The sequence below is a fragment of the Carassius auratus genome, unplaced genomic scaffold (assembly GCF_003368295.1).
Source record: "Carassius auratus strain Wakin unplaced genomic scaffold, ASM336829v1 scaf_tig00026259, whole genome shotgun sequence".
Taxonomy (NCBI): domain Eukaryota; kingdom Metazoa; phylum Chordata; class Actinopteri; order Cypriniformes; family Cyprinidae; genus Carassius; species Carassius auratus.
This window is the reverse complement of record NW_020525500.1, coordinates 99,633-122,014: the sequence shown is the minus strand read 5'-3', so window position 1 is coordinate 122,014 and position 22,382 is coordinate 99,633. Positions and strand designations below refer to the sequence as shown.

Below are 22,382 nucleotides of genomic sequence, written 5' to 3'. Positions count from 1 at the left end.
TGGTGGGACTGAGAGCTCTCGGACTAAATCTAAAATATCTTAAACTGTGTTCCGAAGATAAAAGGAGGTCTTACATGTTTGGAACAGCATAAGGGTTAGTTATTAATGACATCATTTTCATTTTTGGGCGAACTAACCCTTTAAGCCCCTTTCACACTGCGATTTCAGCAAATACACAGGTAAAGTGTTCCGGCAATTGTTCCCGGGTTGCTAGATTTTGCACTTTCACACTGCCAGTGATTACCCGGGATGTGTGCGTGTTTTCACACACAACCGGTAAAGATCCCGTAACAACACGTGACATCAGGGCGTGACGTGTAATGTACGAGTCAAAAACGTTATACTTTCACTGAAGCAAGCGAATGATTTCGTTTAAACACGCCCCCACATGTCTATCTCACTATTTGGAAATATTTGCAAAATGCGGCCCAAATGTTCGTGCAAAGAAATGTATGGTTTCAATAACCACAGATATTGATGAAGCTGCCATGTCAGGAAGATACTGTTAGTATTTAGGCGTAAGCAAAAGCACTTTATTTGGCATTCTATAAGTAGATGCATTTAGAAATCTTGAAAATTACTTACAGCAGAACAGCAACACATTTTATGGATAACCGTTGTGTGAACCTATGAGAGGACGTAATTCTTACTTTGCTATGACAATCTGGCACTTCTGAATCAGCTGCTGTAAGTATCTTTTATTATTAGTTTAAGCATTTGCTATTAAATGTTCAAATGTGGAGTTTTGCGCGTTGTGTGTGTGAGAGAGCGAGACAGGGTCCCACAATGGAGTTAGTGGTCTTAACAGTTTATGGCTAATGTACTGCAAACACATATGAGCTTCATCCCTGTGTCTGTCACCTGTGTCCTTTCGGGCTTGAATTGTTGGTAAAACTAAAGACATTATTAACTGTCTTTACATTTATTTTGAAAGATGAAGCTTGCGATTATGGAAAGGGACGTTACATTTCCTACGAGTGCTTTTGTTGTTCAGCCAATCACAATGCACTGGGTTAGTTGGCCAATCAGAGCACACTGCACTTGTCAGACGGAGGGGCTTTGTAGAAAATGACACGTTTGAGAGAGGCATAGCATAAAGCAACTGATGTCACATGGACTGTTTTACCGATGTCATTGCTAGGGGTGCACATTTTTTCAGCCTGGTTCTCAAAAGAGAATCTGGAGATTTGGTTTGGTCCTCACATAGCGTGACCCGTTAAATATAACTATAAAAAATTAATGAATAATATATTGCACTTATTTCATTTTTTTTAAATATTTTTTTTATAAAATAATAGTAAATAAACAGAATAATAGTGTGATAATACTATTAAAAATAAAAGGCAATCCTAAAAATTAAATACAAATACATTTTATAGTAAACTTAAAATTAAAATGTTAATATTTACTACTACTTTCTTTGTTTGCCTCTGAGAAGAATTGCTTTATGTATTCCCCAATTTTAATTCGCTTTGAATAAAAGCGTCTAAAAATAAATAAAAAGCTTTTTCATCATATTCAAACCTAAAATCAGCAGGCTTTTATTTTGGCAGTATGCCGGCAAGTAAGTATACGCGCTTCTGGATTTACCACTGCAGCTACTAATAGTCAGACTTTAGAAGAGACTTTCAACCAGCATTACAAAAAGAACCAAATCACCTACACTACCTTTAAAAAATTGAGTCATGGAGACTTCTGTTTTATTTGATGGGAATTTCACTTTTTGTGGAAAGGCTTAATACAATTAAAAGGTGAACCTTAATTTATTTGAACCATTTTTATTTTCAAAAGTATTAGCCTATATAGTTTAATAGGAGGAAGTTTCATAAACTTGGCAAATTCATTTTCCAAAAGATTGTAGGTAGAGACATCCGTTGTGGATGTAGTCTTTTCATGAGACCCATCTAAATTTCCACAAATCACAAGCATGCAAAGAAATCACACACCTGACAGTTATGGTATTACGGTAGCTCGGGAGCAGTTTTTCCATGTTAAGAAAGCGTGTGATTTCCTCCAAGATCAGGCGAACATCTGTGTTTAAGTTGTCCACTGTGCGAACCTCGTTATTAATGCTGATGGCAGGAGTCAGTGAATTTGTCAGGGCATCAATCAGCTCAGCTCGATAGTAATTATCAGAAAACTGCAGTAGAAAAAATAAAATTACAACGGTTTTGTTCCTTCTACCATTCAACAAAATGCTAATTTCTTTTCTACAAACCAATTTTCTTATTACCTTGTTCTTCCGGTTGTCATTGTATTTGATGAGATCCAGTATAAAGCTGAGGACCTCTTTGGGACAAAGGTTCTGAACATCTCTGAGCAGAGCCATGGCCACAGGCATAGTCTACAGGAGAAGAATAGTCAAGTCTACGTTATGCCACATTTCCACCGCAGGAACTTTACCAAGGAACTAGGGACTTTGGCCTGGTACTCTGTGTGTTTCCACCGCAGGAATCAGGAACTAAAAGTTCTGGGTAAAAAAAATGCCCCTCAGAAAGTCCCTGCTGGCAAGGTGGTACTTTTTCAAAATATCTGAACTTTTGGGGGCGGGACCTGGGCGCTAAACATCCTGATTGGTTGAATTCCCGCAGCATTGGTTGAGTTCAACAACCATTTATTCGGATCATTTTCAAAATATTACTGATATTGTGTCATGAAATGTAATTTAAAAGTATTTCAGGCAAGAATGTAGTTGTTTAAAATTCAAATCTGTGGTTTATTTATAAAGACAGCACCTATTTAAAAATGTGTTTCGCCTTTAAAAATGTGTTTGCCTAATCTTCCCGGTACTTTACACCGCAGTGGAAACGCAGCAAGCAACAGGTCTGAGGGAAAAAAGTTCCTGGTGAAAAAAGTTCCTGGTACAAATGTTTGGGTAATTTCGGTGGAAACGCGGCATTAGTGTCTTTCTAGCAACAAAGTTGTGGTGCAAAAGATTGACATTAGTGTTCAGCCCTCATCCTTGAAATGGAAGTAGGTTTCAGGGTTTTAACAGCCTGATGTGTAGGCCCATAAGCTGCAATATATCCACTGATATAGCAATAGAATTAAAAGTTTGCGGAAGATGTGAGTTGGATCTTTGGTGGTGATGCTGTGGGCCTTGTTCAAACAGTATTAATGCCAAATGTCTGATATGGCATGAATGAGATTCCAATAATTTTCTAGCACACAATACGAATTATAAAGAATTCAAAGTAGTATAAGAATTATTCTTATTCTTTATTACTTATTGTATGCTTAAAACTTTTTATTTTTGTGGGACCTCTACAGCACATTTAAGAGTATAAGGAGTTCCCATATACGTCATAGCTGAGGTAATGTCGAGTTACCGCCTCGAGAAGGGAACCGGTAGTTCTACGTGAAATCAGACATCTGAGCTTACCCATAAAGTCAAAATATCATAATTATAACACCACACGAATATTCAACCGTGAGACTGGTAGTCGAATCAGGCTCCTTGAATCGAAGCATTTAATCGTTAACTACACATCAGGATCTTAAATATTTCATTTCTGACATGAATCACTGGGTCCTGCCTTATGGTCCAATGAAGGTCCATGACACTTTTTGCTGGATATAAAAATTAACTTCTAATCTAACTACCGGTATGCTATAAATAAAATAATAATATTTTCTAATAAAAAAATCATTACCTTTTGCAGGAAGTAGCTCTGAAAACTGATGAAGTTGTTGGTCTTGACAATATTTGGGCAGCTTTTGCAGCAGAACATGCGTGTAAAAAGAGACTTCATGGCTGGGGGGCCAGTCCAGGTGCTCATCATGGAATTTGCAATCTAACACAGGTCAACACAGTTAATGCCTCCCAAAAAAAACAAGCAATATAACATCAAACAGTATGGAAACTCAACTGCTAATTCAAATGCATGAATAAACAATATAGTGCTAACAGTGATGTAGATGATTAACAGACCTTAACAAAAATGTCAATAGTGGTCATAATTGACCTTAATAATGTCAAATTACCATATTGCCACTTTCATCTTGCTTTAGTTAAAAAAAAAAAACTACTTCCATTATTGTCATAATTAAATTAAAAAAATACAATGTTTTTAAAAAACAGAGATGTTTTGTTTCACTTGAAGAAAATCCCTATACAAAACTTATGATATACTACCCTTTTTATATTTCATGTCACTTGTTTTTCTGTGATAATTTAGGCCAACATCACTTGCTAACTGTAATCTGTGTTTTTGCAATACGATAATTTGGGACAACATACTGAGATTAATAGACATTTGAAAAACTTAAAAATATTGTCAACTGGCAAGCACAAGGCTGAAGAAAGAGGTGTATCAGATTTGTGGAAAGCACACAAAAAAAGCTCAGTTACTCAGTAATGCTCTTTTGCTTAGAAAGGCTACATTCATTTAATAATAATAAAAAATAGATTAAAAATACATTTGTGAAATACTAGAATTCAAAATTCCCTGTTTAAACAAACATTTTAAAATATAATTTATTCCTGTAATGGCATAGCTAAAATTTAGCAGCAATTATGCCATAGCATCATACGATTCTTTAGAAATCATAATAATATACTGATGAGGTGCTGAAGCAGCATATGTATGAGATGCATTACCATCTTACTGCTAATTTAATTATACTACATAATTAATATATAAAGGTAGCATGTTTTACCTTAGCCAGACAGAAGCAGGCCTGTATGCGGACTTTATAAAAGCACTGGTCTTGTTCTAAAATATCAGTAAGAGCAAGTCGCGAGGCCGGTGTGGGAAATATTTCCAGTGCTGAGATAGCCTCCTCCTGGGCCACCACATCCCTCTCAAACCGCAACTGGTACTGCCACATGAAATCAGCCTGTTCAAACTCCACCTTTCGTAGGATGGACATGTCTGGATCGATTCGAATCCACAGCAGAGGAGAGTCAGCACTATGACATTACAACAGAAGAAAAGGGTTCATTGAAGACCATGTTAAAATTAATCAAGTTCACCATGATTTTGGCTTAAGAATGACCAGAGTTTCTCACACATGCAAAGAGAGAGAGTGAGAGTCTTACCACGCTGAATAGACGGGCTACAGTGTAAACTATATTTTTTGTTGTATTTTCCAGTCAAAATAATAGAGTTAATTTAGTATTTAGCTTTTTAGAACAAGCAGATGATAAGCCAGTTTCTCCAGTAGTGGGCGGAGCTAATGCACAAATGGCAATTTCATTGGCTGGCGCTGATCTATTACCATCCCTGATTTGATTTCAGCAAATCAGTTCGACCGAACACAGACAACGTGATTAATATTCATGAACCCAGCAGCTCATCAATCTATAGTGCATTGCATATTATTAGTAAAGTAGTATAATTAGTTGAAGTATTATATTTTAATATTAATTAATATGAAATGAAATAAAAATTAACATTAACTGTTTTAGAGCTCTGCTTGAGTTGAACGCAATGAGTGTGTGCATGATAGCCGTGAACTCATGAACAAATGGACGGAGTCGCGGAACCCATTCATAAAAACAGATTTCACAGTTTAGCGCGTGATGCTTGCGGTGATTTCAGCATCTGTCATCTCACTAAATGAGGACGAAAACATATGAACAACATCTTCTGAACTGCACAGAGTGACTTGATAAGCATTTTTCCGTTTGAATTGAGCAAAAGCATGATAACACATGCACAGAATTGTAAAGGTATTCATTTTTGCAACCCGGTTTTGAAGTCTATTGTTCAGAAAAATTTACATAGTCTACTACTACTACTAAAATGAAACAAGCATTTTTTAAAAGAATAATCACACAACATTTCTTCTATGTTTTAATTTTAGTAGTAAATCCACCTTGTTTGCCAGAAAAAGTTTGCTTAATTTTAAGTAGTTAAAAAACAAATAAAATTAATGTTTCATGCCTCCATATGATGATAATAAAAATGTAAATATACTAGTGGTGGGCATAGATTATTATTTTTTTTATCTAGATTAGTAGATAATCTAGATCTGTACACTGTATAGATCTCACTGTGATCTTGAAATTAATCTAGATTAAAATGGCTCATTCGAATTCTGCCGAAGGCATTCAGAATATGTGTGTTACCCAAATAAAATTGACAAACAGTAAGTCTTTGAGAAGGGGTTTATCAAGCTAGGTGGTGCATTAAAAAAGGGGCTCATGTCCTGTTTCCAAAATGCATCACAAAGTGCTTGAAAAAGCTGGAAACTAATTCCACATTGCACAAGGTGCATTGCATATTTTTTACGCACCCATGTTAACTGATTCCAGTTGCGTTCCAGGAGCGTTGCGTCTGCAGCAGTGCAGCGATCATTTATGTACCGAGTAGCGAACTGCAAACGCATCCTGTATGAAAGCACATCGAGTCCATGCTGCACCACATTAGCACATGGACTGCATACGCACTGCAGATGGACTATATAGCCGCGTTTCCACCGCAGGAACTTTACCCAGGAACTAGGGACTTTGGCCTGGTACTTGGTGTGTTTCCACCGCAGGAACCAGGAACTAAAAGTTCCGGGTAAAAAAATGCCCCTCAGAAAGTCCCTGCCGGCGAGGTGGTACTTTTTCAAAGTTCAGGAACTTTCGGTGGCGGGACTTTGGCGATAAACATGCTGATTGGTTGAGTTCACGCAGCATTGGTTGAGTTCAACCACCATTTATTCGGATCAACATTTTCAAAATATTACAGTTATTGTGTCATGAAATGTAATTTTAAAAGTATTTCAGGCAAAAATGTAGTTGTTTAGAACTCAAATCTGTTGTTTATTTATAAAGACAGCGCCTATTTAAAAATGTGTTTCGCCGATCTCGGAGACGGTGAGCTCCACACGATCAGCGAGAGCTCAGTGATCATCTATCAGCCGAGAAACAGCCTCTCCTGGGATAGACCTTCTGATATGTGCCGTTGGCTCTGATGTCTCTTTAGTGGTTAAAACATAACATATAATACAGCTGCGGGGTAAATCTTACAGGTTTTCTTTGGTCTGTATTCAATTTATCAATATGTTAAAATGAAAATAAAAAAGGCAAATTTATATAATATTTCGTTTCATTGTAATGGCTGCATATACACATATCCCTGAACTAATTACATTTCTGCAGCTGTTAATATGCTTAAATGAAAACCAAAGGAGGCAGTGGTATTTGATATCCTATTTCGTTTTATTGTAAATATACAGTAAGGAAAATTGCAGTAGCCAAGACGAGCTGACTGAAGTTATCAAGTACGCTGCTGTTTATAGATTTACCGGACTTGCGTTGTCGCGGACATCACACTCCCAAGACGAATGCACAAAGTCAGAACTAACTACCGATGATGCACATCCAAAATCAGCGTACTTTTTTTTTTATTTTTTTTTTTTATCAGCGGTACTTTGTATTGAGAAACGCGCGCGAACCTACGTCACCAGTCTATTTGCCTAATCTACCCAGTACTTTACACCGCGGTGGAAACGCAGAAAGCAACAGGTCTGGGGGGAAAAAAGTTCCTGGTAAAATAAGTTCCTGGTACAAATGTTCCAGGTAATTTCGGTGGAAACGCGGCATATGTGAAACAGGCGTGAGCAGGGCCGTAGCTGGGGTCAGCGGGGAACCGGTGGGCTCTGTTTGAAATTGTTTAATTTGTATGTTCTTTTATTTTTATTTATTTGTGCTATTTACACAATGTTTACATTTTTGCAAGTTTGTAGGTGTCAAGGTACAGAAACCAAATAATTGAAATGTAAAACAGAAAGTAATTCAGTCAAGAGCAGTGAGTGATTTTCATTTTCTTGGATTAACATTACAGCAGCCAGTAGCTAAATTTGGCGCGGCCACTTCAAGAGACAATGAACGCATCCAATATAATACACATCCCATTTTTACCTCAACTGTTTACTTTGACTTGAGAAATAACTGACAGTCCAAGGTGGATATTTTGACATATATATCATATATTTGACATAATGAATTTATTTATTCCCCATTTTTTTGAACCAGCAGGCCATTCTGGGTTGAGCGAGCGACCCCACGGAATGAGTGAGTGGAGAGGAATATTCAGAAATGCGCTCTCCGCTCACAAGCTCTGATCGGAACAAACCCAAACCTCAGCTGAACTTGCAGAAACGTAAAAATAGACAGACTAGACTATTTTGGTACAAATTATAAGCTTATTAACGATTTTTTATCATTCTTGACAAAATTAGTATATATAATAGGTTTTTGTTTTGTCCATCCATCCATCCATCATCTTCCGCTTAATCCGGGGCCGGGTCGCGGGGGCAACAGTCTAAGCAGAGACGCCCAGACTTCCCTCTCCCTAGCCACTTCTTCCAGCTCCTCAGGGGGGACCCCGAGGCGTTCCCAGGCCAGCCGGGAGACATAGTCCCTCCAGCGTGTCCTAGGTCTTCCCCGGGGCCTCCTCCCGGTGAGACGTGCCTGGAACACCTCCCTGGGAAGGCGTCCAGGAGGCATCCGAAATAGATGCCCGAGCCACCTCAGCTGGCTCCTCTCGATGTGGAGGAGCAACGGCTCTACTCTGAGCTCCTCCCGAGTGACCGAGCTTCTCACCCTATCTCTAAGGGAGCGCCCAGCCACCCGACGGAGAAAGCTCATTTCGGCCGCCTGTATCCGGGATCTTGTCCTTTCGGTCATGACCCACAGCTCATGACCATAGGTGAGAGTAGGAATGTAGATTGACCGGTAAATCGAGAGCTTTCCCTTACAGCTCAGCTCCTTCTTCACCACGACAGACCGGTACAGCGACCGCATTACTGCAGAAGCTGCACCGATCCGTCTGTCAATCTTACGTTCCATCCTTCCCTCACTCGTGAACAAGACCCCAAGATACCTGAACTCCTCCACTTGAGGCAGGAACTCTCCACCAACCTGAAGTGGGCAATCCACCCTTTTCCGACTGAGAACCATGGCCTCGGACTTGGAGGTGCTGATTTTCATCCCAACCGCTTCACCCTCGGCTGCAAACTGTCCCAGTGCACGCTGAAGGTCCTGGTCTGAGGAGGCCAACACGACAACATCATCTGCAAAAAGCAGCGACGAAATCGCATGGTCCCCAAACCGGACACTCTCTGGCCCTTGGCTGCGCCTAGAAATTCTGTCCATAAAGAAAACTCCAAATCCTCAAAACACATGTGGACTGGTTGGGCAAACTCCCATGAACCCTCCAGCACCCTGGAAAGGGTATAGAGCTGGTCCAGTGTTCCACGACCGGGACGAAAACCACACTGTTCCTCCTGAATCCGAGGTTCCACTATCGGCCGAGGGAGGCTGAGAAGTGTGATCCCCCTATAGTTGGAACACACTCTCCGGTCCCCCTTCTTGAAAAGAGGGACCACCACCCCAGTCTGCCAGTCCAGAGGTACTGTCCCCAACCGCCATGCGATGTTGCAGAGGCGTGTCAGCCAAGAAAGCCCCACAACATCCAGAGACTTGAGGTACTCAGGGCGGATCTCATCCACCCCCGGTGCCTTGCCACCGAGGAGCTTTTTAACTACCTTGATGACTTCAGCCTGGGTGATGGATGATTCCTCCTCCGAGTCCCCAGCCACTGCTTCCTCAACGGAACACAAGTCTGTGGTATTGAGGAGATCCTCGAAGTATTCCTTCCACCGCCCGACGATATCCCCAGTTGAGGTCAAAAGGTGCCCATCTCCACTGTAAACAGTGTTGGTAGGGCACTGCTTCCCCCTCCTGAGGCGTCGAACAGTTTGCCAGAATCTCTTCGAGGCCAACCGATAGTCTTTCTCCATGGCCTCACTGAACTCCTCCCAGGCCCGATATTTTGCCTCCACGACTACCCGGGCTGCAGTCCGCTTGGCCTGTCGGTACCTGTCAGCTGCCTCTGGAGTCCCACAAGCCATCCAGGCCCGATAGGACTCCTTCTTCAGCTTGACGGCATCCCTTACTTCCGGTGTCCACCACCGGGTTCGGGGATTGCCGCCTCGACAGGCACCGGAGACCTTACGGCCACAGCTCCGAGCAGCCGCAGTGACAATGGAGGTGGAGAACATGGTCCACTTGGACTCAATATCTCCAGACTCCCTCGGGATCCGGTCGAAGCTCTGCCGGAGGTGGGAGTTGAAGATCTCTCTGACAGGGGGCTCGACCAAACGTTCCCAACAGACCCTCACAGTACGCTTGGGTCTGCCGAGTCTGTCCAGCTTCCTCCCCCGCCATCGGATCCAACTCACCACCAGGTGGTGATCAGTTGACAGCTCCGCCCCTCTCTTCACCCGAGTGTCCAAGACACATGGCCGAAGGTCTGATGACACGACCACAAAGTCGATCATCGACCTCCGGCCTAGGGTGTCCTGGTGCCACGTGCACTGATGGACACCCTTATGCTTGAACATGGTGTTCGTTATGGACAAACCGTGGTTAGCACAGAAATCCAATAACAGAACACCGGTCGGGTTAAGGTCAGGGGGGCCGTTCCTCCCAATCACGCCCCTCCAGGTATCACTGTCACTGCCCACATGAGCATTGAAGTCCCCCAGTAGAACGATGGATTCTCCAGTCGGAGCACTTTCCAGCACCCCTCCCAGAGACTCCAAAAGGGCCGGGTAGTCCGTACTGCCGTTCGGCCCGTAGGCACAAACGACAGTGAGAGACCTATCCCCGACTCGAAGGCGCAGGGAAGCGACCCTCTCGTTCACAGGGGTGAACCCCAACACATGGCGGCTGAGCTGGGGGCCTATAAGCAAACCCACTCCAGCCTTCCGCCTCTCACCATGGGCAACTCCAGAGTGGTAGAGAGTCCAGCCTCTCTCAAGAAGTGTGGTTCCAGAGCCCAAGCTGTGCGTGGAGGTGAGCCCGACTATCTCTAGTCGGTACCTCTCGACCTCCTGCACAAGCTCAGGCTCCTTCCCCGCCAACGAGGTGACATTCCACGTCCCTAAAGCCAGATTCCTAGTCCAGAGATCGGGTCGTCGGGGGTCTCGCTTTCGACTGTCGCCCGATCCTCTATGCACGGGCCCCTTGCGCTCCCTCCTGCAGGTGGTGAGCCCACAGGAGGGCGGCCCCACGTCACTCCTTCGGGCTGAGCCCGGCCAGGCCCCATGGGGGCCATTCCAGCAGTGACTGTATGATTTTGAGATGCATCTTTTTAGACTGAGGACATTTGAGGGACTCAAACACAACTATTTAAAAAGATTCAAACATTCACTGATGCTCCAGAAGGAAACATGATGCATTAAGTGCTGGGGGGTGAAAACTTTTGGAATTTGAAGATCAAGGTAAATTGTACTTAATTCCGGGAGGGCTAGCCCTAATGTGCTTTCATCATCCTGCGTAACCTTAACTTGTGCAACGACTAGTGGGAATAGTGACATCCAATAAAATGTAAAAACTATTTTGAATTCAAACAACAAGAAAATAATTAAACTCCTTTAATATCTATCAAATGTGAAAAAACAAAACAAAAAAAAAAAACAGACAGGGACATCAATGCCTTTGTCAGCTGAACTTGATCAACATCACGGCGAACTTTACCTCAGCGCAGATTAATTCTATCGTGTCACTAAAAGAAATATCATTCATTCATCATAGGGATAAGGATAAATAGGCAATTAAAGAATTAGGACAACCAAGACCAAATTTAAACATCAAACAACTACAAAGGGCGGGAAGTCGTATAAACAAGGATTTTCGAGGATGTGGTATTCTGCAAATTTACCACTGCATTTTGTTCCATTGCGACAGCGTGACTGACATTGCATGGACAACTACAAATGTCACTGAAATGCATCATCTCTCGGAGGTGAAAAAACACGAAAGAGCAAAGATGCATATTGGTATTATGGAGCAGTATAATATAAGTGAGTAATTTAAGTAAGCAGTGTAATGTGAGGAAATGTGATATAAATGAACAGTGTAAAATAAGTGAGTTGTGTAAACAGTAATTTATGTGAAAATCGAAGTAAAGAGGTTTTTTTTTTTTTTTTTTAGAAAAACCACATCCTGGCATCAGTCTTCATTTGCTGCTGAATTGTGTTAACATGCATATAGAAACAACGAGAGCAAGAGATTGATTCCTAAAGTAAGTTTATTTTTAATTAATACTCAGTTCCTGAGAGAACTGGCAGGATCCGCCACTGTATGTATGTATGTATGTACACTAAGTAGACATTCAAAAGGCCCTTTTTACCACAGCACGTACCGCCGCGGTGGTATAAAGTGCATTTGCAGCCTATGAACGCTGAGTGGCGCTTTAACCACAAGTTATCAAACAAGCGCATCAAAGCACATTTTCGCAAATAGACATCAGATTTGCCTCGCTGATGTGTTAGGTTTGATGGCTTCAGTCAGGAAAAATTAAAGAAAAACACTGTAGTTAAAATATTTAATATTTAATATCCACAGACGAAAGTTTGGTACTTATGAAGTTATGTGCATTTCTTAGAACGAATTCAAGCAGGATAAATGTCAAGCCTGTGCTTATATTTTCTCTAAGCTACATGGTATTAAACCATATTTTAGATTTGACACATTTAAAAGGTGTGCAATATTATTTATATTATATTAATTATGCGTTATATTATTTAAAAAAAAGTGATTTACTTTGCATCGGAGCATTAAAAGTGGTAGCCTATTTTAGGGGGGTAGGCTACATGGATTAATATGCAAAATGTCAATATTTTCATATATTATGCCTATATTTTAATTTATATTTTCAATATAAATATATTTTTTCCTTTAATAAAACAACATGCATTTTTCTTATTCGTTACCTGTCCTTTAACTTAATTGGGAAAAAAAAATTGTCTGTAAACTGATTAAGAAATTGTTGCATGTTTAAACATGAAGCACTGTATAATTTCGTGCCCATTATTTATGCCTAATTAGCCTAAAACAAAAAACTAATAAAATTAAACCTGCACAATTAAATCTTTGAAACTATAACAAATGGAAAGATTAATAAACTGTCCTCATGATTAAACTCAAGTTCTCTCATTATAATCAACAAAATACACAAAATGTAAAAAATAGCTTTAGTAATTGACAACTTAAGTGATTTTAAAGGGGGCCTTCTTTACTTGCTTTTAAAGTTGGGCAATAGCATATGGCCTAAAAAAAAAAAAAAAAAAAAATCCAGATTTTTATTTTAGAAAAAAAAATCTGATTTATGATTTAAATCGATTTTTAAATCAATATTCAAATGACTAGGAAATTTTACAAAAGTTTTAACAGTACTTTTTCATTCATTTAGCAGTCAAATTTATAACTGCAACAAGATGATTGAAAAAAACAGTAATGTTATTACCTTTATGCTGGAAAGACCTTTATTTTTATTTATTTAATACTAGCCCATCATGCATCTAACCATCCACTCAGCTGTTAAGATTAAAACTGACAGCTCAGCAGTGAGTCAGTGTCATGGACGGAGGACCTGTTAAAGGGTTAGTTCGCCCAATTTGCAAAATTATGTCATTAATAACTTACCCTCATGTTGTTCCAAACCCGTAAGAACTCTGTTTATTTTTGGAACACAGTTTAAGAAATTTTAGATTTAGTCCGAGAGCTCTCAGACCCTCCATTGAAGCTGTGTGTACAGTATACTGTCCATGTCCAGAAAGGTAAGAAAAACATCAAAGTAGTCCATGTGACATCAGAGGGTCAATTAGAATTTTTTGAAGCATCGAAAATACATTTTGGTCCAAAAATAGCAAACACTACGACTTTATTCAGCATTGTCTTCTCCCCTGTCTGTTGTCTGTTGTAAGACCGTTCAAAACAAAGCAGTTTGTCATATCCAGTTCACGAACAAATCATTCGATGTAACTGGATCTTTTTTAAACGGTTCACCAAATCGAACTGAATCGTTTTAAATGGTTCGCGTCTCCAATACGCATTAATCCGCAAACGACTTTAGCTGTTAACTTTTTTAATGTGGCTGACACTTCCTCTGAGTTCAAACAAACCAATATCCTTCAGTAATTCATTTACTCAAACAGTACACTGACTGAACTGAAGAGAGAACTGAAGAGAACTTTGCCGTGTGATAGAGGGAAAAAGGTTTACACAAAATAGCTTAAACCCTCCTGTTATTTTTTATTATTATTATTTTATATGCTACGTTATGAACATAACCATTTTTTGACTCGTGAACGAGTCATTATCTGGCTCGGCTCGGTGTTCATCTCTCTCTTCACAGCAGTTCAGTCAGTGTACTGTTTGAGTACATTAATTACTCCAGGATATTGGTTTGTTTTAACTCAGAGGGAGTGTCAGCTACATTAAAAAGGTTAACAGTTTAAGTCATTTCTGGATTAATGCGTATTGGAGACGTGAACAGTTTAAAATGATTCATTTCGTTTTGGTGAACTAGTTCAAAAAGATCCGGTTACATCGAATGATTAGTTCGCGAACCGGATATCACAAACTGCTTTGCTTACAACAGACAGGGAAGAGAAGACAATGCTGAATAAAGTTGTAGTTTTTGCTATTTTTGGACCAAAATGTATTTTCGATGCTTCAAAAAATTCTAACTGACCCTCTGATGTCACATGGACTACTTCGATTATGTTTTTCTTACCTTTCTGGACATGGACAGTATACCGTACACACCGCTTCAATGGAGGGACTGAGAGCTCTCGGACTAAATCTAAAATATCTTAAACTGTGTTCTGAAGATAAATGGAGTTCTTACGGGTTTGGAACAACATGAGGGTGAGTTATTAATGACATAATTTTAATTTTTTGGGTGAACTAACGCTTTAATATATTTGCTAGTCTATATTTCCATCTCGTTATGCAGCTGGTTTAGTTTTTTGTTTAGTTTTTTTTTTAGGGCCGGGACTCGATTAAAAAAATTAATTTAATTAATTAGAGGCTTTGTAATTAATTAATCGAAATTAATCGCATTTTAATCGCATATAATTATTTGTCCTGAGAACAGTGAGAAGTATTTTTTTTTTCACATGGATTTATAGTAAACCATTGAATAATGACTGAATACATAAGCTTAAGCAACAAAATAGTTTATTTTTGTTCAACCAAGTCTAGCAGACCAGTGCAATTTTTGCCATTAAGTGTAGCAATAACATATTTAGAAATAATTTAGAAATAGTACATTTCAGAAATTCAGGAAGCTTATAGGTGCTGGAACCTTCTGTAAAGTGTTTTTTTTAAGTAAAACACAATACTGTCAATTACATTCAGAACATTGGAAACACTGACTATTAGAAAACATCTCTCTGCTGCTTCAGAGGCCATAACATACTAAGTCCAACTCTCAATAACCTTGGCCAAAACAATAAAGAGTTCAACATAAACTGTTGCACCAACAAAATAATACATAGTTCAACATAAAGTGTAAAGTCCACGCTAGCTGCTATATGTTTTGCGTTGAGGTGATACTTGAGGCTCGATGTGCTGCGGTGATATGCGAACGCTAGTTGGTGCTCCAGTATAATCAGTCCGCCGAAACTCATCCAGTGAGAAACGTTCCACGGTGCAAAAATAAGTTATTAAATATGTGGGAATTTTTTTTCTGTAATTAATTAATCTCAATTAACGCGTTAATGTCCCGGCCCTAGTTTTTTTTTCTTATAGAACTTATTTGTAAATAGAGCAGACACTTTCTGTGTGTCTACACCAGACACAAGAGTTGTCATCTGTGCCCCACAGCAAAAAGTGTGTCTAAACATGATGACATCACACTATAGGGTCAAATCATCTGAACAGTGTCAGAACATTTTGTCATAAACAGAACGAGCATCTGATGGGGATCGTGTCCAGTGTATCCATCACTGTGTTCTGTTGTCTTTTGTTGGATCACCCCAACCCATGTGTCAGGTGTAGACCTGGCATGCGTTTTTTATTGTTTTATTTAGCCCTGCTTGTTTTAATATTTTTATTAAATATCTGTATTGAGTCTGTGAGCAGCAACAACTTCCCCTCCGAGCGCATTGATACCAGAAACTTGCACCGCCTTCACTCCATTGATAAGGTATTTTAGTATGTTTGAAATGTTATGTTCGTAGCATATAAAAAAAATAATAATAAAAATAACAGGAGGGTTTAAGCTATTTTGTGTAAACTTTTTTCCCTATATCACATGCCAAACTAATAACGTTGTAAGCATTAAATCTTTAATTGCTGCTTTATGCTGTGAACATTTTGTTTGTGATGAAAATAACAGTACATTTTTGTCAGTTATTTTATCTAAACAGATCGATTAACTCCAAGATTTCAAAAAAAGATAGCATGCTGATAATGTAGTAGCACTGTAAGATTACATTTGTTTGAATGCTAAGATTGTTAAATTAACAGATATTGTTATACACCACAAAACCAATAAAGGACTAAAATATAGCCTGTCCGTATGGGAGTTAAGGCATATAAACTAATGTAGATCAATCACAAAAGTTCTGAGAGCTTTGACACTTGACATGTTTGTAGTCAGGAAGTTGATTTAACTACTAGAAAAGACTGGATGTGAATATCTTGATGTATGGAATAAATAGAGACATGTAAACACATATCTAAAATAAGCGGACATGCACAAATTTAATATCTATGCATAATGTTTTTATTTACTTTGTGCTTGCTTTGCCTGGGATTATCATAGAAACACATATAATAGCTTGTTGGAAAGGTAACTTACATTAGGTAAGTGCTGATCTATATTTATGATATATTTAATAATGATACATTTCATAAGGCACAGTATACTATACAATTCATATGAACCACAGATCCAATTGAATCAGATTAACATTGGAATGGAACACCTTTATTAAAATATCGTTACTGTCGGGCAGAATCCTTGCATGTCCAAATTTAGTCTATTTCAAATTTTTTCACAATTCAATGCTATTGGTCAAACCCCACGTCGTAAACAATCTAAAGTGTTGAAAATAGATTGAGAGCAAATCTCTTAACTCCATTGGACACTTCAACTGTCTGAGAATCCTCGTAACGCCACTTCTTCACTCCGCGGCAGGAGCTTCCACACCATTTTGTGTCCTCAGGATTTTAAGTCACAACGATAGAGAAATCCTCATCAAGCAACACGTAAAGCAAGCCTTAACTCTGATTTTATCGGTTTTAAACTATGATATCAGTTATTGATGTATTTTAAATGTCTACTTATTACAAGGCAAGGCAAGTTTATTTATATAGCACATTTCGTACACAATGGTAATTCAAAGTGTTTTACATAAAATAAAGTAAAATAATCATTAAGAAAAATAATAACAAAAATAAAGACAAGCAATTTTAAAACTTTTAAAATGATGAAAAAAAACTACTTAACTAAAATGAATTTAAAAACAGTTAAACAAAAACAGTGAAAATATAGTGCAATCAGTTTGGACATTAAACAGTGCTAATTCAATAAATGCACAGCTAAACAGATGGGTTTTGAGTTTAGATTTAAATGTGACTAGTGTTTTAGCACATCTGATCTCTTCTGGAAGCTGATTCCAACTGCGGGCAGCATAGTAACTAAAGGAGGACTCCCCTTGTTTTGTGTGAACCCTTGGTATTTCTAACTGACTTGATCCTAGTGATCCGAGTGCTCTGTTAGGTTTATATTCAGTGAACATTAGGGCTGTGAATCTTTGGCAAGGCAGCGATTCGGTTCGATTACGATTCATAGGTTTTCGATTCAAGAACGATTTTTGCAAATTTAGAACGATTCAATTCGATTCGATTCACAATTAAATTAAATTTGATTCGATTATAACGATTCGATTCTGCATTCTTTAAGTACATTCACAGGATTATTTAAATGCTTCTACTAAATTCTTTAAATGCTTAGTCAGGGGGCAAATTACATTAGCATTTATGTTTAGAGAGAAAAAAAAAAAACTTTTGTCCATTGTTAAATGCTAGTTTAATGATGCGACATGGCATATGTAAAAATGTATGTAAGCCAAGTTTTTAAAAAAAGAGCTTAAAGAGTATTATGTATAAGCTAACATTTTCACACACCAGGGGCGTAGCCATAATTTCAGAAGTGACATAAATGTCAAATACAATCATTTTATATATGTATCCTATATAATAATAATAATAATTATTATTATTATTATTAATAATTTTACAAGGAATTATCTTCTTTTTTAATTACTTTTAATTAGCTGTAATAAATCAAATACACTGCTGGACAATAATCAATCATTTGTAATCGATATTTTTTTCCTAATGGCAATTTTATGATTGTTTTATATACTAGGCTACATTTAATTAGCGATTATTTACATTTTCTGCACAGAATAAGGTAGAAAACATACTTTATAGTTTCTGTACTGTAATAAATGTCAATTAGCACTGCATCATTCATAAATTGTTTGTTTTTTTTTTTTAGTTTCATCAGTTCATTCTGCTTAAATTCAGTTTAGCTGCAGATATAGTCTGGCACATCTATGAGAGCAAGATCGCTTCTATTTCAGTGTGAAAACGTCTTCATCTCTATTTAACTTTTCCTCTCCATCAGCGAATGATTCTGAGAGAAAACGCGTCAGATGTCTGTTTGCTAATGAAACAAACGCTACTTTCATGCATCTGATTATCAGATAAATCTCGCGCTCAAGGTCACTCATAAATCTCTTATTTCAAGTTCGTTGTTAATGCTGTGGTTAATTTTAAAAGTTTCTCATATATTCGGTTCATCCGCATTGTTTAAAAACATTTAACATTCAATGGATCTGTGCGTATGATTTAGACACTTACATTTCTGCTCCGTCCATGGAATAAATACAGCTGTCGATGGCTCCGGTAACTCTGTCGGTAAGATGCAGAGAGCCACAGACAAACTACAGAAACTACTTCACGTTAGCATTACTGGCCACGAGTCCTATAGATCACACGTCAGCTGCGTCAGAGACGAACGGAGCGCGAGCGCAATCCTGTGACAGTGTCAGGCGGTAAACGGTGGAGCGCGTGAAAGACAGATAAGAGGCAAGATTCACGAACACTCTTCAAGGTCTCCATTAATTTGTGCGTGTAGTAATTTAATGTGTATACATTTTGAAAGCATTGAATCGCTATAGAAATCGCGATTCATTTGATTCTTAGCATTTTGAATCGATTACTGTCCAAGATCGGCGATTCAGGATTCAAAAATCATGTTTCAAGATCGATGCATATGAATCGACAGGGTTTGTAATCGATGCATCGAGAAAACGAGTGAATCGTTACACCCCTAGTGAACATATCTGCAATATATTTCAGTCCTAGGTCATTTAGTGACTTATATACGAGTAAAGGTACTTTAAAATCAATCCTAAATGTAACTGGAAGCCAGTGTAAGGACCTGAGGACTGGTGTGGTATGCTCAGATTTTCTGGTTCTAGTCAGAATCCTGGCAGCAGCGTTCTGGGTGAGCTGCAGCTGTCTAATGGTCTTTTTGGGAAGGCCGGTGAGGAGCCCATTACAATAGTCCACCCTGCTGGTGATAAAGGCATGAACAAGTTTCTCCAAGTCTTGGCTGGAAACAAAACATCTAATTCTTGCAATGTTTTTGAGATGATAGTATGCTGATTTAGTTACTGCTTTGACATGACTACTGAAATTAAGGTCTGTCTCCAGAATCACACCAAGATTCCTGACTTGATTTTTTTTTTGTGAGACCCCTAGAGTCAAGGTATGCATTCACCTTGAAAACTTCATGTTTGTTTCCAAATGCAATGACTTCAGTTTTTTCCTTGTTTAACTGAGGAAAGCTCTGATCCAACTATTAATTTTATCAATGCATTGGCAGAGGGAGTCAATAGGCGGATCTTTTGTGACATCATTGTTTATGTTTGTCGCGTTGCATCATGGGAATCGTGTGGCAGGAAACATCGCTAGATACCTGTAATTTGATTGTTTTGCACGTTTGGAGGAGGATTTAGAGAAGAGGATGGTTCACTCTTGCTGTGTGGTCTATTGTACAGTTAGTTGGGGGCCTGATAAAAAGTTTTTTCGAATTCCCTCCGAAAAGGATAGCGAAAAACGAAAGACATGGTTGCGTGCAATTAGGCGATTGAACCTGGACGCTCCGAAGAAAGCTTGAAGCTTCTGATTGAGTTTGTGAGGCACATTTTGTTCATGGTAAGTCTTAGTGACTATTTATAGAAGATTGAATAAAAATAAATAAAACGGAGTCAAATCAACCGAGTCATATGTTTTCGCTTTCTGATTCAGGTGTCCCAAACGCAATCCACAGCACCCAGACTATGTTCCTCACATCATTCTGTAGCTGTGCTTTGCTGCAAGCCTCACTAGTACATGCAGAATTTGTAAGTCCTATCCTGACAGCTGCTTCTACTTTAAACATTAAAGCTGCTACATGACTCAATACAGATATTTCTCCAAGAGTGGATTTGAAAGAAGGAGAAATGTGTAAGCTGTGATATACAATTTTTCACCATTAGTACAGACGCCATTGAAAGTCTCACACTGAACACAATTGAATTGGTACAACAGTCACTACATTTTCAATAAATAAATAAGTAAATAAGAACACTGATCAATGAAGACTTTAGCACAATCACTACTTTATGTTTGGCAGAAAAGATCGGCCCAAATTTTCGAGAAACAAAATAATCATAGGCCTCCAGACTTTTGAAAGCCTTTAATCATTCATGAGTGAAGGGTCCAGGGGTTTCTATTAAATAAGAATAAATGTCTCCCCAGCAGATTGGTGGCCAAGACACGGGTGAGTCGGACCGACGTTTTTTGTCATCCCAGATCTCATATGGGCTTTGAATAAGTTCGATTTTGTCACCAATACAAATTTTGAGCTTCTCTCCAAACCTCCTCCGGTCTTCAGATGTTAAAGTGCTTATATATTGAGGATTTCGCCCGCTAACTCTCTTGAAAGTGCTCGTCGCGTCTTTACAGCCCGCTATACTGTTTGTTTTGTTGCCACACAACCACTCGCGCATAGGTACAAAGATGTCATCAAAGATCCTCCTATTGGGCTGTATTAATTTGGAGATAAGTCTAGGTAAATCTGGGTGATAGGCAATTTGGTTCTTTCTCATTATTTGACTTAGTGGAAGCATATACAAGAGAATTGACCCTTGTGGGACTCCACATGTCATGGACGTCCACTTAGACTTATGCTCTCCTAGACTCACATAATAGCCTCTCCCTTCTAAGTATGACCTGAACCATTTGAGTACCATCCTAGAAAGCCTGACCCAGTTTTCCGGTCTCTGTAGAAGTATGTTATGATCGATAGTACTAGGGTTATTATTTCTAGGCTTATTATCCATGTGCATTGAAGTTTTAAATTGTATCTAATTTCTAATTCTACTTGTATTGAATTAAATGTTTTGGATACCAGCATTAAATTATTGTTTTTATTATTATTTTACTGACTCAAAGTTGGCACTGTGCATGTAAAATGCCCCAAGTAGGCTAAGAGGTTTTATTTATGGGAGAAAAAAGGTCTGTCTAATGGTGCCAAGTAAGCCTATCTTTGCATAACTCGGTTTTTTTTTTCTTACAATAACGAATGAAAATAGTTAGGTTAGATACATTTGAGTAGGCTTGTTTTGTTAAAAATCCATAGCTGTAATGTTTCGGTGCAGAAGGAAGCCTGTGAACCACGAAAGTAACTTTGCGTGCAGATTAGGCTAATTTCCGCCTATTACAGCCTAGTCACCTCATCGTTTTTTGTTCTGCTTCACTTTTATAGCTCTTAAACGTTTAAAATAGAGTTTAGGAAGATGTATGTAACTACAGTTAGCTTTGGTTAACTATTGAAGCCTTTTCTCTTGTCAAAAGGCTCAACGCGACCGTCGACTTTGTTTGTGGCAGATACATTTTTGCCTTAATTTTTAGATTTTTCCTATTGGATGTTTGCGGTGGTACGTGACGTAAGCAGATACCAGCTCACCATGCCCTTGGTACGAGCTACCACGCCCTTGGCAGTATCAAACCATCTTGTTCCGTCAAAATCACTGTAGTGAGTCATGAGTTGGAATTGCGAGATTTGAAAATGATCAGGATAGAGAATTTTAGCATCTATTTAGCATAGCATTTATATAGTTATTTAGATTATTTTGTGTAGCCTATGTCGTTAATTAGCATAGTTGTTAGTATAACCTTAGTATTGTTAGAAGCATAGTTAGTAGCATAGTATTGCATCAGTTAGGATAGCTTCAAGTTAGCATAGATTTATTTACAGTGGTCAGGATGGTATGTGCTGGTTGCAACAGCACGGACTGTATAGTTTTCCAGCAGACTTGAAAATTAGGCACCAGTGGTTGCATGCACTTGGCCTGAAAGACTGTGAGTTCCCCCCTAGAAATGGAGTGTGCAAACTGCATTTTACGCGGAATTCCTCTCCGATGCAATGGAGGTGGAAATGGGCTCCTCTACACAGCTCACGCTGAAAAGCAACGCAGTGCCTTACTCGGAGACTGGCCCCATTCTCTCTTGCGCGGCTGCTTTG

General features: G+C 38.9%; 1 protein-coding gene across 3 annotated transcripts in view; it reads right to left on the bottom strand.

Annotated features, from left to right (window-relative positions):
- Positions 1 to 22,382, bottom strand: part of taf2 (TAF2 RNA polymerase II, TATA box binding protein (TBP)-associated factor) — a 139,461-nt gene that overhangs the window by 50,862 nt on the left and 66,217 nt on the right. For all 3 annotated transcript variants that reach the window (XM_026250973.1, XM_026250974.1, XM_026250975.1), the window contains exons 16-19: positions 4,660 to 4,912; positions 3,654 to 3,794; positions 2,234 to 2,344; positions 1,947 to 2,140 (exon numbers count right to left, since the gene is read on the bottom strand). In XM_026250973.1, coding sequence (XP_026106758.1) covers positions 1,947 to 2,140; positions 2,234 to 2,344; positions 3,654 to 3,794; positions 4,660 to 4,912 — 699 coding nt within the window. The remainder of the gene's footprint in view (positions 1 to 1,946; positions 2,141 to 2,233; positions 2,345 to 3,653; positions 3,795 to 4,659; positions 4,913 to 22,382) is intronic.